This window comes from Hydra vulgaris, chromosome 05 (genome assembly GCF_038396675.1).
Source record: "Hydra vulgaris chromosome 05, alternate assembly HydraT2T_AEP".
Lineage (NCBI taxonomy): Eukaryota > Metazoa > Cnidaria > Hydrozoa > Anthoathecata > Hydridae > Hydra > Hydra vulgaris.
The window spans coordinates 9,697,501-9,712,640 of record NC_088924.1 but is presented as its reverse complement, the minus strand read 5'-3'; the positions used below and the strand labels follow the sequence as shown (position 1 = coordinate 9,712,640).

The 15,140-nt window shown below is 24.9% G+C and overlaps 1 protein-coding gene across 2 annotated transcripts in view; it reads left to right on the top strand.

The window, feature by feature from the left end:
* Positions 1-15,140, top strand: part of LOC136071840 (uncharacterized) — a 118,226-nt gene that overhangs the window by 90,144 nt on the left and 12,942 nt on the right. For both annotated transcript variants that reach the window (XM_065797320.1, XM_065797319.1), the window contains exons 24-27: positions 3,452-3,547; positions 3,628-3,671; positions 6,228-6,271; positions 6,602-6,676. In XM_065797320.1, the coding sequence (XP_065653392.1) occupies positions 3,452-3,547; positions 3,628-3,671; positions 6,228-6,271; positions 6,602-6,676 (259 nt within the window). The remainder of the gene's footprint in view (positions 1-3,451; positions 3,548-3,627; positions 3,672-6,227; positions 6,272-6,601; positions 6,677-15,140) is intronic.

Genomic DNA, 15,140 nt, shown 5'->3' with positions numbered 1-15,140 from the left:
GTTTGTACGCAGATAATTACATTTTGTAATATATTACAATTTGTAATATAGTAAATATAGGCAAGCAAATTTCAAATAATATTTTAACTGAAGATAGCTTGAATCAAAAAATGAGTCAAAAAATGTATTCTTTTTATTAATAAAACAGTTAATTAATTTAAATAATTAAAAGTTTACTTAGTATATATACACATATCTGCTATAGTAGATATATATGTGTGCATATATCTATATATCTATATATATATATATATATCTATATATATATATATATATATATATATATATATATATATATATATATATATATATATATATATATATATATATATATATATATATATCTATATATATATCTATATATATATCTATATATATATATATATTTATATATATATATATATATATATATAATATATATATATATATATATATATATATTATATATATATATATATATATAATATTATATATATAAATATATATATATATATATCTATATATATATCTATATATATATCTATATATATATATATATTTATATATATATATATATATATATATATATATATAAATATATATATATATATATATATTATATATATATATATATATAATATTATATATATAATATATATATATATATATATATATATATATATATATATATATATATATATATATATATATATATATATATATATATATTACATACATATCTACTATAGAGTATATAGATCAGCATTTGCTCACTTATTTTTGCTAACTTTATTTCATATGACTTTTTTAAAAAAAGAAAAAGAAAGAAGAATAAAACAATTGCTGCCCTAGCCCAAACTCTTAGTCAATGCAGCAGCACTTCCTTGCATATTCTACCTTTTTGTCAGTTGATGTATGTACTGATGTCCGCAGCAGTAGGCCATTTCAGTATGACATCGGGCTACTAACGGATTCATAGTTATCAAAAAGATTAGTTTTCATTTGATTATTTAGCAATTGGTTAATTAAATTACTTTCTGTTTTACAATTTTATAAAATAGGTTTTGACAATAAGCAAGAACTGTTTTTACTTTTCATCCTGCGCTAATGGGAAATGTAAACATTTGCATTGCAGCAGTGCCTATTAAAAATATTGTCTGCAAAAAAAATTGTTCTGAACTTTTAAGATGTATTTTGTTTAAAAAATAAAATCATCATTTAAATGCAAACACTTTTTAGTTGAACTTAAATTTGTCAACTTCAAGTTTCTTGTATTATTCCGAGTACAGCTATTAAGTTAATCAACTATGGAATAAAATTATTCAAAAAAAGTCATAGTTAAAAAGCTCAACAAATTTTTTCTTGATGTAAGCCTAAAGTTACTAAAACTCCAAAGTATAACACAAATTTAGGATACCATATCAAATCAACCAATGCAACTATAAAAGAAGTTAGTTTAAACATAAGTGAGTTGTGAAATGATTTTAAAAGTTTGAATAAATAATAAATGTGCTGGCATGGATAAAATTAAAGTTTAGTTTAATTATCTATATTATTAAGCTGTTGATATTTCACATTTTTAACCTTTCATTAAAAACTTGTTTTTTACCACATAAATTAAAAATTGCTAAAATCACATCAATTTTTAAACCAATGATAACACTTATGTCTATTTATAAATTTATTTTGTCTTTAAAACCATATTTCTCAAAATTATCCGAATGCATTGTGCAGACTTAATATACTGTATAATAAACAGTTTGGATTAAAAAAAAGTCATTCAATCAGTCATGCATTAATCGAACTAATAAGTTATATATCCAATGGGTTCAATAGTGATTGCTATACATTAGGAGCTTTTATTGATCTGTCAAAACCTTTTGATTAAATAATAACTTGTTTTGGTTTAAAGGTTGCTAACAAACGCAATACATAATATATAATGCAAATGAAACAGAAAAGCACATTTTCAAATTTGGAACATGAAAACACAATAAAGAACACATTTTCAGATTTAAAACAGAAAAACACATTAAAGAACACATTTTCAAATTTAAAAAGATACTACATCAAAGAATACATTTTCAGATTTAAAAAGATACCACATCAAAGAATACATTTTTAGATTTAGGTATGAGCACTACTAAATGTTTGTTTTTTAATGTGCTTTTCTGCTTTTTAATTCTGATCTAGAATAGATTAGGGTGACTAGACTGCACATCATTATACTAGACTATAGTATACTAGAAAAAACTTTTAATATTTTTAATTTAAAGAATAAAAACAATGTAGGTTGACAAATTTTGAATAAAATATTAATTTAACTTTAAGAAACAATATTTTTATATAAACTTTGAAAAAAGGTTATAAATTTAAATATGAAGAGTTTTATTATAAAATTTGACAATTGTTTTTATTTAAAACATGTAAAAGCAGTATCAAAGTATCATTCAAATAATAAATTTAAGTAATATAATCGATATTATAATAAGTTGGTCAAATACTTTAGCAATTATTCTATCAGGTCGAGTCAGTCGAGTTGATTAACATTTTTAAAAAGTTAATTTTGGTTTTCATGATTAAGTTTTCACTCTTGCTGGGTTATCTTGCTGTGCTGATGTTTATGCGTACACGTTTGTCACTTTCACTGTGTTGATATTCATGCAAAATGCGTATACATTTATTTGCAACAATGTTATAGCGTTTGCTACACTTTAAAAATCTTTAGGATTCCTTTTTAAATTCATACTGCCACTCAGGATTTAAGTTTTTGTTTATTTTGCAACATTCAACTTTTGTTTATGTTAAGTCTTTCTTTAAGTTTTTTTAATTCTTAACTCTTATTATTAATTTTTATCTTTTTTTTCTTTTCGTTTACTCGCACTATACAGTAATAAATTTAAAAGAAATGTTTGAATATAATTAGTTATAATATAGTTAGTACAGAAAATGTTAGTACAAAGTTAGTACATACATGTCTTTGGCACAAGTACATACACAGAAAACAGAAAAATGTGGTTTACTTAGTTTTTTCTTTAAGCTGAATGACCCATAGAAGGTATAATTAGCAGAATGACCCATAGTAGGTATAATTAGCAGAATGACCCATAGAAGGTAAATTAGCAGAATGACCCATAGAAGGTGTAATTAGCAGAATGACCCATAGAAGGTGTAATTAGCAGAATGACCCTAAGGGAGTTTTTATTAAATTTTATTAAAAGTTTGAAATTAAAATAAGAAAATTCTTTTATCAGCTTTTTCTTTTATCAGTTATATTTTTTTATCAATGCTATTTATGTTTTTTAATATCATATTATTTATTTAATATTAGCATTTATTTAGTACCATTTTTTGCATTAATACAATATATTTTGCTTCTTTTTCTTTATTGGGGTACATATTTTATGTAATACTTAAATAATGTCATATACCATATTTTCTTAGGATATGAATATAATAATATTGTTAATAGGACATGAATTTAATGATGTTGTTAACTGCTTAACTGGAAAAATAATTGAAAATTTTCCTGTCGACCTTTTTTGGCGTGGATTTGAAAGCGTATCAGGTAAAAATTTTAACTATTTATTTTTAGTTTTAATGATTAAATTTAAAAGTTTAATTTTTATTTGATTTAAAACTTTTCAGAACGTCCAATTTTTGATGGCTCAGCAGCTCTACTTAAGTTAAAGGTAGGAAACAATGTTTCTGTATATGTTTTTAAACATATACATAAAAGTATATGTATGTATTTGTTTTCAATCATATACATGCGTTTTGTGTTGGTTGTCTTTAAACAGATTTTAGATGTTTCATTTAACCCTAATCAGATTTACCAGTTTTTTTTACCAGTTTATTTATATTTAGTTCAAATTTATACAGTATTTAGTTATATTTATATGTGTTTTTTAACTTATTAATTTATGCAATATTTGTTTATACAATAAATAGATAAGTTATTAAATCAATACTTTTTAAGCTCTTATTTCTTCTTGTTGGTTTTAAGTCAAGCCTCATTCTATTCCATGGTTTACATGGTTTTTATTTTCTTGTGCTATTTCTAATTGTAAATATTTTTTTCATCTTTTTCATCTCACAAGAATAACTCTCTTTAGACCAAACCTAATTTTATTACTGTAATAAATCATTGTAAAAAGGTGCCGTCTGATTCTTAGCTCCAGTATTCTCAGTTTACTAAATCTTGTTTCTAATATTAGAAGTAGAGACTTTTGGGACAGCTTAGGGCTTGCTGTTTGTGAATTTTAACTTCAACAAAATTCAGGGTCATTCTGCTAATTATACCTTCAGCTGTTTACTGCAAACAACTATTACAGTATTGTTGACTTTCCTATATTGATGAATGGCTGCCCTTTCACTAAGTCCTATAATTTGCGTATTCTTGGATTATTATTCACTACTGACCTCTCATGGAAACATAAACAATACAGCATGTTCTACAGCCATCTGATATGATTTTTTTATCATAATATTTTATCATACGATAAAAAACATACCATTACAAAATGTTATATACTTATAATATTGTATATATTAATGTATTTCCAACAATTTTGTCAAAAAACCAAAAAAAATTTATTAACAAATGTGTTTTTATATTAAATCTTATGTTTTACATTTTTTTTTACATTTAAAGTTTTTTTACATTTAAAGTTTTGAATAACGAATTTACATTTTTTTTTACATTTAAAGTTTTGAATAACGATGCTTAGTTTAAGGACATTTTAATTTTGAATTTGTGTAACATAAGTTAAAAGTACATGAGTTTCAAAGATTTGGCGTTTTAATTTTGAATTTGTGTAACAAATTAAAACTACATGAGTTTCAAAGGCGCTTTTAAAAATGTTTTATTTCATTTACACAAAGAAGAAATGATATTTAAAATTTCTTTCTTACACTTCAAAAAAAAAATTGTTTTCTATTCAATAACTTTCATAAATTTTGATGTAAAATCTTTAAGTAAAAGAGTGGCCCATTGCAATTCTATAGTTTTGTAACTTAAAAAATTAGATACTTCACCACCATACTACTATTATTATTTATTGTTTATATATTACTTTCAAACAACTTCTAACGATTGTTAATTAACATTTTTAAAATTTAAGACAAATGTCTAAATATTAAAGCAATTTATATAAATAACACTATTGAAACTACTGGGTGTTTAAATAATAAAAATATTATTTTAAAGTAACTCCTATTGCAAATCTTTAATAATTGCACAGTAATATAAGTGATGTATTGCAAGTTAAATATATAGTGTCAAAATAACTTGTGTAATTTCCTGAGTCACTTCTAATGAAACTTTTTTATTTTTATTTTTTTTATTTTCATAACATGTTAAAAATTTCAATAAAAAGCACAATACCAATACACATAAATCCGACCTGAGGTTGAAATAATTTTTTACTTGTTTTTTTGTGTTCAAATAGTTTAACATTGTGTTTAAATATGATAATATTTAAAATAGATAAAGATAAGATAAAGTTGTTGTGTGTGTAACATAAGTTAAACATGGAACATGCCATCCATTCCAATCAATATATAATCCATACAATCCATTGCAAAGTCAGCATCTGCAAAGGTTGCTTCTCTTTATCTACCTCTTATTTGTACTTGTATGGAATACTGGATGGAGTACTGAATACTATATGGAATTATATTTGAGTTGGTTCTTCTAATGATCCTCTTTTTCTTCTAGAAAAGATCCTACAACGCGTTGCAAATGTAATTATACATACTCTATCTGCCAAGCTTGAGCGACTGTCCCATCATTGGAAGGTTCGATTTCTTTCTCTTTTCTCCAAATACTATCATGTTTGCTGCACAAAAATCTCTAAACATCTGCTCAAGTGAGTTTGATTCTAGTTTCATTAATCAAAATTCTTTCTCTCTTGAATCGTCATTAAGTAAAGTAGCATCCTTTTACTGTATCTGTCTCTTCATTCTTTTAAAGCTTATACCCATCTAGCTTTTTTCCTAACACATCAGTGCTTTGGAACTCACTCTCATCTTCACATTTTCCTGACTCATACAACTAACAATTTTTCAAGTCTTCTTTCAACTTTGCTCTTTAACAATGTTCTTTGTTTGCTAGTAATTCCCAACATAAGTGGTTGCTTACAGCTTTTTCAAAAGTGAATTAGTAAAAAAAAAAAGAAGTATTTGTATACATACACACATGACAATTTACTAATAAAAATAGTTGCTTATTTGATTTTAAATTATAGGACTGGCCTTCAGGTGATGACTTTCAAGACAAATTGCCTGAGAGGTATTAAATAGTTTTTTTTTTGTTCAACATTTTTTATATATTTTTTTAAAGTTATATTTGTAAGAGGCTATAAGTTGCTATAACTTAAAAGAATCAGTTACTTTGCCTTAGTTAATTTTCAAATCACAATCTAATTTTACACATTTTAGTAAATAGTTTTATGTTTTTATAATTTAACCAATTATCTCGAAAATAACAAACAAAACATATATATTTATTAAACATATTTATATAAAAATAATTCTTTTTCTTATTCTTTATTTTGTTAATAAATTTTAAATAAACAATTGAGTTTAAAAATTTCAGCACTGGCTTCTCATATTTTACTAGGTTTCAAGACTTAATGAAGGCATTACCAGCTCCTTATTATACACATAGAAATGGACAACTAAATCTTGCAGCTCGGTATATGTTTTTAAAAAATGATTGTTTAAGCTATAAATATGTGCATATGTGTGTGTGCATATGTGTGTGTACATGTTTTTTATGACACAATCCGAATGTGTCTAATGATCCGTTTATATATGTAAATATATATATATATATATATGTGTGTGTGTATATATATATATATATATTTGTGTGTGTGTGTGTATATATATATATATATATATATATATATATATATATATATATATATATATATATATATATATATATATATATATATATATATATATATATATATATTAATTAGTAAAAACACTTATCTAGTTTTTTTTTTTAAACAACTTGTTTCTCCATCAGTATGTTAATCAGAAAAAATTATTTTATTTTGGAAAATTAATAAACAAACATTTCCCTCCCTCTAATATTTTGCACAAAATTTTTATCAGAAATGCTAATAAAGTAAGCTATAGCTGTAAAAAAAAATATTGAAAGAATTGTAAAAGGCCACAATTTTAAATTGATTAATAAAAATGAGTTTCTTAAAGAAAAAAAAATATTAAAAATTGTAATTACAAACAAAAAATTGGCTGCCCTATGAATGGCAAATGCTTATCAAAAAATATTATTAACAAATGCATTGTTTCTTAACAAAATAACCCTGATAAAGAATATATTGGCTTAACTGTGGGCGGATGGAAAAAATGTTAAGCCAACCACAAACAATCTTTTAAATGTAAAAAATAATCAAAAAAGACCATGTTCTCAAGATATATTTGGCAACTAAAAAAAAATGTTAATTTTAAATTAAACTAGTCTATTCTAAAAACTGCATCTGCCTATTATTATTATTATTATTAAACCATATCTGCCTATAACATTTCCAAAAAATGTAGAGTAAAATGGGATCAAATGGTGTAGTTATAAATTTTAATTATTTATTTTTTACAGAAAAAAGATTTTTAATTTTTTTTTTAAGTTGTAGAGAATATTTAATTTAAGTATATAAAAATCAAATAGTTTTTTTTTAAGTTTTTTATGAAACTTTATTTGATTAAAAAAAAATTTATTCCATTTTACACTGACATTCAGGGAGAATGAAATACCCAAATATATATGTGTAATTAAGACAACACTTTATGAAAAAAACAAAAACCAATCAATAATAACAATTAAAAAAACAATCAATAATAACAATTAAAAAGTAGATCAAATAAAATAAACTTTTTTATTCTTGTGATGATGTTGAATCATTTAGAGGTACTAGAGGTTGAGTCGAGTTGTCAGTTGTGCAGCACTTTTTGGTGCAATAAAACTCAGCGTCTATTATTTATTGCTTTGGTATGCATGTTTGACATGCATAGCCAAACCTTGTAAATTTAATTTCACGCTGGTACCATTCCATATTTTGACTTGCTAAAGCTTCGCCTAAAACTTTTCGGCACTTTTTACACTTAAATTGGTTTGCAGCTAATATTTTCGTTGCTTGGTTTATTTGCTGTTTTCCATTAGAGCTTACAGTGTTTTGTAGCTCGCTTTGCTGCTTTTTTGCTCTCCGTATCTTTCTACCTTTTAAATATTTCAGGTTTGTTTAGACACTCTTCTTCGAATCTTGGCACACCTACATTTTTTTTTTGTGTGTCAACCTGTCGGATACGAACGGGGTGATTTTTGAGGTGACTTTGGAGCTGATGCTAAGTGACATGCTGATGACACATATCTACGACTAAAATATGAATACCTAAAATTAGATTGATTAAAATTAGATTGAATTTTTTGTGAATGTAAATTAGATAAATATAATTAGATTGATGTAATTTTTTGTGAATGTAAATTAGATAACTATAATTAGATTGATGTAATTTTTTGTGAATGTAAATTAGATAAATATAATTAGATTGATGTAATTTTTTGTGAATGTAAATTAGATAACTATAATTAGATTGATGTAATTTTTTGTGAATGTAAATTAGATAAATATAATTAGATTGATGTAATTTTTTGTGAATTTAAATTAGATAACTATAATTAGATTGATGTAATTTTTTGTGAATGTAAATTAGATAAATATAATTAGATTGATGTAATTTTTTGTGAATGTAAATTAGATAACTATAATTAGATTGATGTAATTTTTTGTGAATGTAAATTAGATAAATATAATTAGATTGATGTAATTTTTTGTGAATGTAAATTAGATAAATATAATTAGATTGATGTTATCTTTTGTGAATGTAAAATTAGATAAATATAATTAGATTGATGTTATCTTTTGTGAATGTAAAATTAGATAAATATAATTAGATTGATGTTATCTTTTGTGAATGTAAAATTAGATAACTAAAATTAGATTGAACTAATTACCTGGAATTTTCTTAATGGCGAGAGCATACACATTAGCGAGCCACTGCATAAACTGCTTATCTTCCATCCAGATGGAGATGTAGCATATATGGCATCATCTGGACCACTTAAACAATTTTAAATCAAAAAAACTTGGACATTTTTTTGATTTAAAAATGATGTATGGAGCAAGACGATTACCAGAAGCATTAATGCAATTTCAAACTGTATAATGGATTTTTTTATTGTTGCCAACCAATTTCAATGGTCATTTTGCACCACGCCGACAAACTCTATTTTGCTTACCTTGATCACCAGAGAAGCCAATTTCATCAAAATTCCACTAATGACATTGAGTGTTTTTGTTGATACCTGCTATGTTGAATTCTCTTTGAAGTATGTTAAAATACTTTGTTGCTATTTCTTGCATGTCAGAAGCAGCTCTGAGTGATGAAATATTGCCTATGGCTCTGATGCTCAACCTCTGACTCCGCCTGTTTATGAAAAGGTTATACCAATCTCTTCCTGGTTTACCATTAGGAAACAAATGAGATTGACCTTGGTGTTGCAAGTAGTTGGTAACTAGTGTGATGACGTTATTGTAAGTTCTACCAAAGCCTTAATTGGATAATTTGATGAGTGAATCTACCAAAACTGATTTAAGTTGTTTTGACAATCTCGTGCTTGAACCACTGCCAATTGTTTCACCTATGCTGTGGACATGACTTTGGAGAGTTGCTACTGGTATGCTGAATGATTTAGCAAATTTGTTAAGTGAAAATTCACCGCTTTATACTTTAACCACCGCAAGCGCAACTTGCTCTTCTTCAGACTTAATTAATAAATAAAAACCACGTTTAACAAGAGAGTAACTAGTGTATTTTATTCATTCATTAGAATTATTTAATAAAAGCAGTCAGATTTATTGGTCACTTGAGATTTAATTAAAAAGCCGCATTTAAGAAGTGAGCTATTGCTTTACTTATTATCAGCGTATTTCATTCAACCCCAAAATTCTCTCTTTCTGTTTTTCACTCATAACTTTTTTTCCTAAATAGCAAATTTAATTTTGAAAAAAGATTCTTGATCAGCGTAAAAAGTTAAACCAGAAAACTTTTTAAGTTCAATTATATCAAATTTAACTTCCGAGAGTTTCATTTTTCATTTTTTAAAGTTCATTTTTCAAAATAATAAAAAAAATCTTATTAAGCATATGAAAACTTAAAAATTTATAACAAATTTTTTTTCATCAAAAATAAAATTTGATATCGTCTTACTCAGAAAAGTATTCTCTACAACATGATTTTAAAATATTTGCAAAAAGATAATTAAGAGCATAAGAATAAACATTGTCATAACTGTTTCATTCTATCCGATATTTCATTTTACCCTGTTTTACTCTATACTACGTTTACAAGAAAAATTTGAAATTATTACTCATTTGGATCAAGAAAGAAAGGAAAAGAAACAAAATATCTGAATTAATTTCTGAATGCAGACATGAAAATACGTACCTGACCAAACTAAAATTATTCTAATTCTAAAGAATTCTTTTCATAATTAATTTTTTAATTTTAATTTTGTTGATGCAACTTCCTGGTTGCAAAATAACTGCAGTTATATAATTAATTATAACAATTTCCAACTTCCTGTTAAATATTTTTTCTATAATATAAATTTTTTGATGTTTTTCCTGATGAACCTACTGATTAAGAAACAAGTTGTTGAAGAAAATAATTAGTTAAATATTTTTACTTATTTATTATTGCTCTGTTCTTTATGAACATTGAGCACTCTGATTGTAGAATACACTAATGAAATTTGTATATATATATATATATATATATATAAATATATATATATATATATATATATATATATATATATATATATATATATATATATATATATATATATATGTATATATTTATATATATTTATATATATATGTATATATTTATATATATATATATATATATATATATATATATATATATATATATATATATATATATGTATATATTTATATATATTTATATATATATGTATATATTTATATATATTTATATATATATGTATATATTTATTTAAATTTATATTTAAATATATATATATATATATATATAAAACTTAAAGTTGAAGAAAAAAAAGTTAGATAAGTGTTTTTTACTAATTTATATATATATATATATATATATATATATATATATATATATATATATATATATATTATATATTATATATGTATATTTATATATGTGTGTATATATATATATTACACACATATATATATATTATATTATATATGTATATATATATATATGTATATTTATATATGTGTATATATATATATATATATATATATATATATATATATATATATAAATTAGTAAAAAACACTTATCAAACTTTTTTCTTCAACTTTAAGTTTCACCATTGCTGGATCATCAGGAAGAGTACTTCCTGATGGCTCTTCCTAATCCTTTTCGGTTGTTTGATGGCCTGCTTTGTTATGACTTTTGGGTTGTTGTTTTGGTTTTATTTTCCGTATTTTATCATCATCATTATTATCATTCATACAACTGGCTTGAATCTTTAGGTTTTGGTAGAAATGATAATGCTGTTTTGAAATATAACCCTAGCTGCATAGGGAAAAAAAGATCCTTTATTTTCAGTGCCTCTTGGAGCAAAATACTTCTGCTTTTGTAAGTGTATATCTGCTGCTGGTTGCGTGAGACCAGTTGTTTTTGATCAAAAATACAACTTTTATATTCTTTGTCTTAATTATATTTAAAATAAAGAATGTTAGGATTTTCTTTGAAAACTTTTAGCTGTACATTACCGGCCTATGTAACTTTTTTGGTTTAGATTTCTTTGCACTTTTTGCTTTGATTGAATTTGATATATTAAAGGATTGGTTTGCTAATACTGCAGAGTATGCTATTTTTAAAATTGATTATATCATCATGATTTAATACAGTTATAACACAGGGTTTTTTTTGTTTAAAAGCTTGTTCTATTGTTGTTTCCCGCTGCATAGATTGTTCGATTTCGATATTTTTTTTCAATTATTGAGTGAGCTGCATCATTTTCACTCTATGTCCTGATACAAAGAATGTAAGCTCAATTAAATCTGATCTGAATAGATTCAAAGATACCATTATATTCATCATTCTATTTTGATTTTGGCCCTCACATCAATCACAGAAAAAAAAGTTGCTCCTTTTTCAGATTCAATAAATTTAAATACTCCTGTATTGATTTCACTGCTAGCTTTTTCCCCTTCATTCTCTTTCCAGAGTTTTATAACAGGTTATAACTTTGCAGGCGCTTGGAATAGTAAAAAGCTCCAGTTGTACCATATGATGATAAAAGAACTTGCCAAGTCAAAAGCTGCAATTACAATCAACAATGTTTTTATTGCTTCATTCTTATTTTTTTATTTATGAGCTTGAATAAACTTTTTGCCGCTGTTTTTTATACTTTAGACAATCTTCATCATTCAAATTTTTCAAACAAAATCTATGTTTAAAAACTCTCTGATAGAACTTGTATCCCTTGATAACAAGATTTTTCTCAGAGCAGTGATTTATCAAGAGTCTATGCATTTCCTTAATTCAAAGCTTCTGACAAAGAAACTGTGATTTTTATGTGCTCTTATATAGTGGGATTTAACAACTTGAAGTATCTGAATATGATCGATAACATTTTGTTCCTGTTCAATTGCTATTTTTCTTTGGTTTTTGTGGTGACCTCTTAAATCTTTCTTTACACTTCCTGTAGCGGTTCTTTTTGCCATCGCTGTTTTTACTGTCTGCTGTGATATGCCTAAAGTATCAAGAAACATTGGTGAGCAGATACACATTTCAAGAGCATTATTTTCCAGGAAAGTTGTATGTAAATGTTCAGTTTTTATTTTTTTATTTTTCCACATGCTTCTTTTTACTTCTTTGTTTTGATTCTTCCCCCCCCCCCCTTGCCACATGTATTGGCGCCTCTCATCAATACACTTCATTGACCAATTTGAATTAAAGAGTTCTTTATGATATTGCTCTGTAATATTTTCTTACACTGAAACAAGCATTTTTTGCCGCATGCTTTTCGCATTTACTTACCCTCAATCACTACTTCCTTAGAAATCTCTGACCTGTTTACTTTAAACTTTCTAACGTTTCTAATCCATGGTGATAGGTCCTTCTTCTTTTTTGGGGTTATATCACATGAGTTGGAATACAATTTTCAGTGCCAGATTTTTCATGTTCAATGGGTTTTAATTTTTTTCAATCACAAGTACTAGTTTTATCAACATCAAATTTTTGATATTTATTAAAGTTTTTCATTACTTTTGTTATAAATAAACTTTAGGTACCGTCTCTCTGTGGACATTATCGCTCCCTAAAAATAATGCAATCATTTAAAATAATTGCATTTTAATAGCATTTACAGGCAACTAATTCCAATGTTGGCTGACATAAAAAAACATCTTACATTCGGTAATAGCTTCAAATGTTTTGCTGAAAATATGATTTCCATTATATGTCAGGTAGACATCTTTGCCATTGTCTAAACCTTGTTTAAAGATTTTTATTGGTACAATTGATAGGTCATAGTTTGAATTGGATCGTTTACTACATCCTGTAAAACAATCTAAAACATAATGAAGTCATCTCATTGAAATTATCGTATTTTCACAATTAATCAAGTTATTTTAGGAAGTTTCTAGCCTTTCATAGTTTCTGCAAATCATAAATAATGTCTTAAAATTAATTACTACTGTAAATATTTACTATAAACTAATAAATAATATATACTGTATTACATTTTTTATATTTAACTAACCTACTTTCTCGCTTTTGTATCTGGAACTACCAAAATGTATCTGGAACTACCAAAACCTCCGTCAACTTGATTAATTCAATTACTTATTGCAACAGTCACAGATGCCACATTATTATCTTGTAACTAACAACATCAGGCATGTAAAATTAAAAATAAAATTTGTGCTGTTCACTCGAAATGTTATGTCTACAAATAAGTTATTCCGAATGATATCTTTTAGAGTTTGAAATTATAGAGTTTCAGAGTTAGCTTGTTGTGGTAAAATAATTATTACTTGTGGTGAGTTTTAGCATTGTGAATAATATTCAGAATGTTACAACTGTTTAATAAATATCATTTAGAATAATATGCCAGATGTTTAATAATTATAATTGTAAGAAACTTATTAAACTCTTGTAGAATTCTGGTAGAAACTTACTAAATATTATTTAGTAATACCGTCATAATAATAAGTTTGATTTGTTTTTTAAACAATAAATCACTTGAAAAATAGTATACCTTTAAAAATAATTTAGGATAATAATTTTAAAACTCCATATAAATACACATAAGATAGTCTTGCTTGAGTCTAGATGGACTTAAGATTTGCATGTTTCTTTAAATTTTTTTTTTGACATAAGATATTTGAATTTTGCTCATAGTGGCCTAACTTTAATCATTTTTGGTTCCATACATAAGATGTTTTTTTATGCACCTAAGGAGTACTTTTAACTAAAAAAAGTCATTTTTTCCAAAAACGAAATTAAAATAGTTTTGCTTTGCAGCAACAGTTTGTAATATTTTAAACAGAATTAAGGAATATGCCCTTATATTAATTCCTACAATTTTTTATGTCAAATCAAAATAAATGGTTACAATTTATTTAAATTATTTAACAAGAATCTGTGGAAGTTTGAGCTTTTTTCTTGAGTTGGTCAATTATGTTTTCTTGTGTGTGTGTTTTGACAGTTTTTTTTTTGTTTTTTTTTCATGCAATTGCAGTTATTTCTGGTTGTTTTTTTTAAATTGCATATTTGTTTTTTTTTATCGTTGTTTATTGAATCTTTATCAGTTTCAGCATTTTCCTAGATAATTCGCAACTAATTCAGCAAGCTCTCATGTCTATCTCCTCCTAGAATTCCTTTTTTTACTATGCTTTTTAAAAGTTACAAGAATCTACGACAGCCTTTTCAAAAATACACCTCTTTTGATACATGATGCCTGTATGCTTGTTTAAAAAAATATTTCGGTTCAATTTATTTGCTATCTTAACAAGTAAACCTTATCTGATTTCTAATATTGCTTGCAATTTTATTAAAAC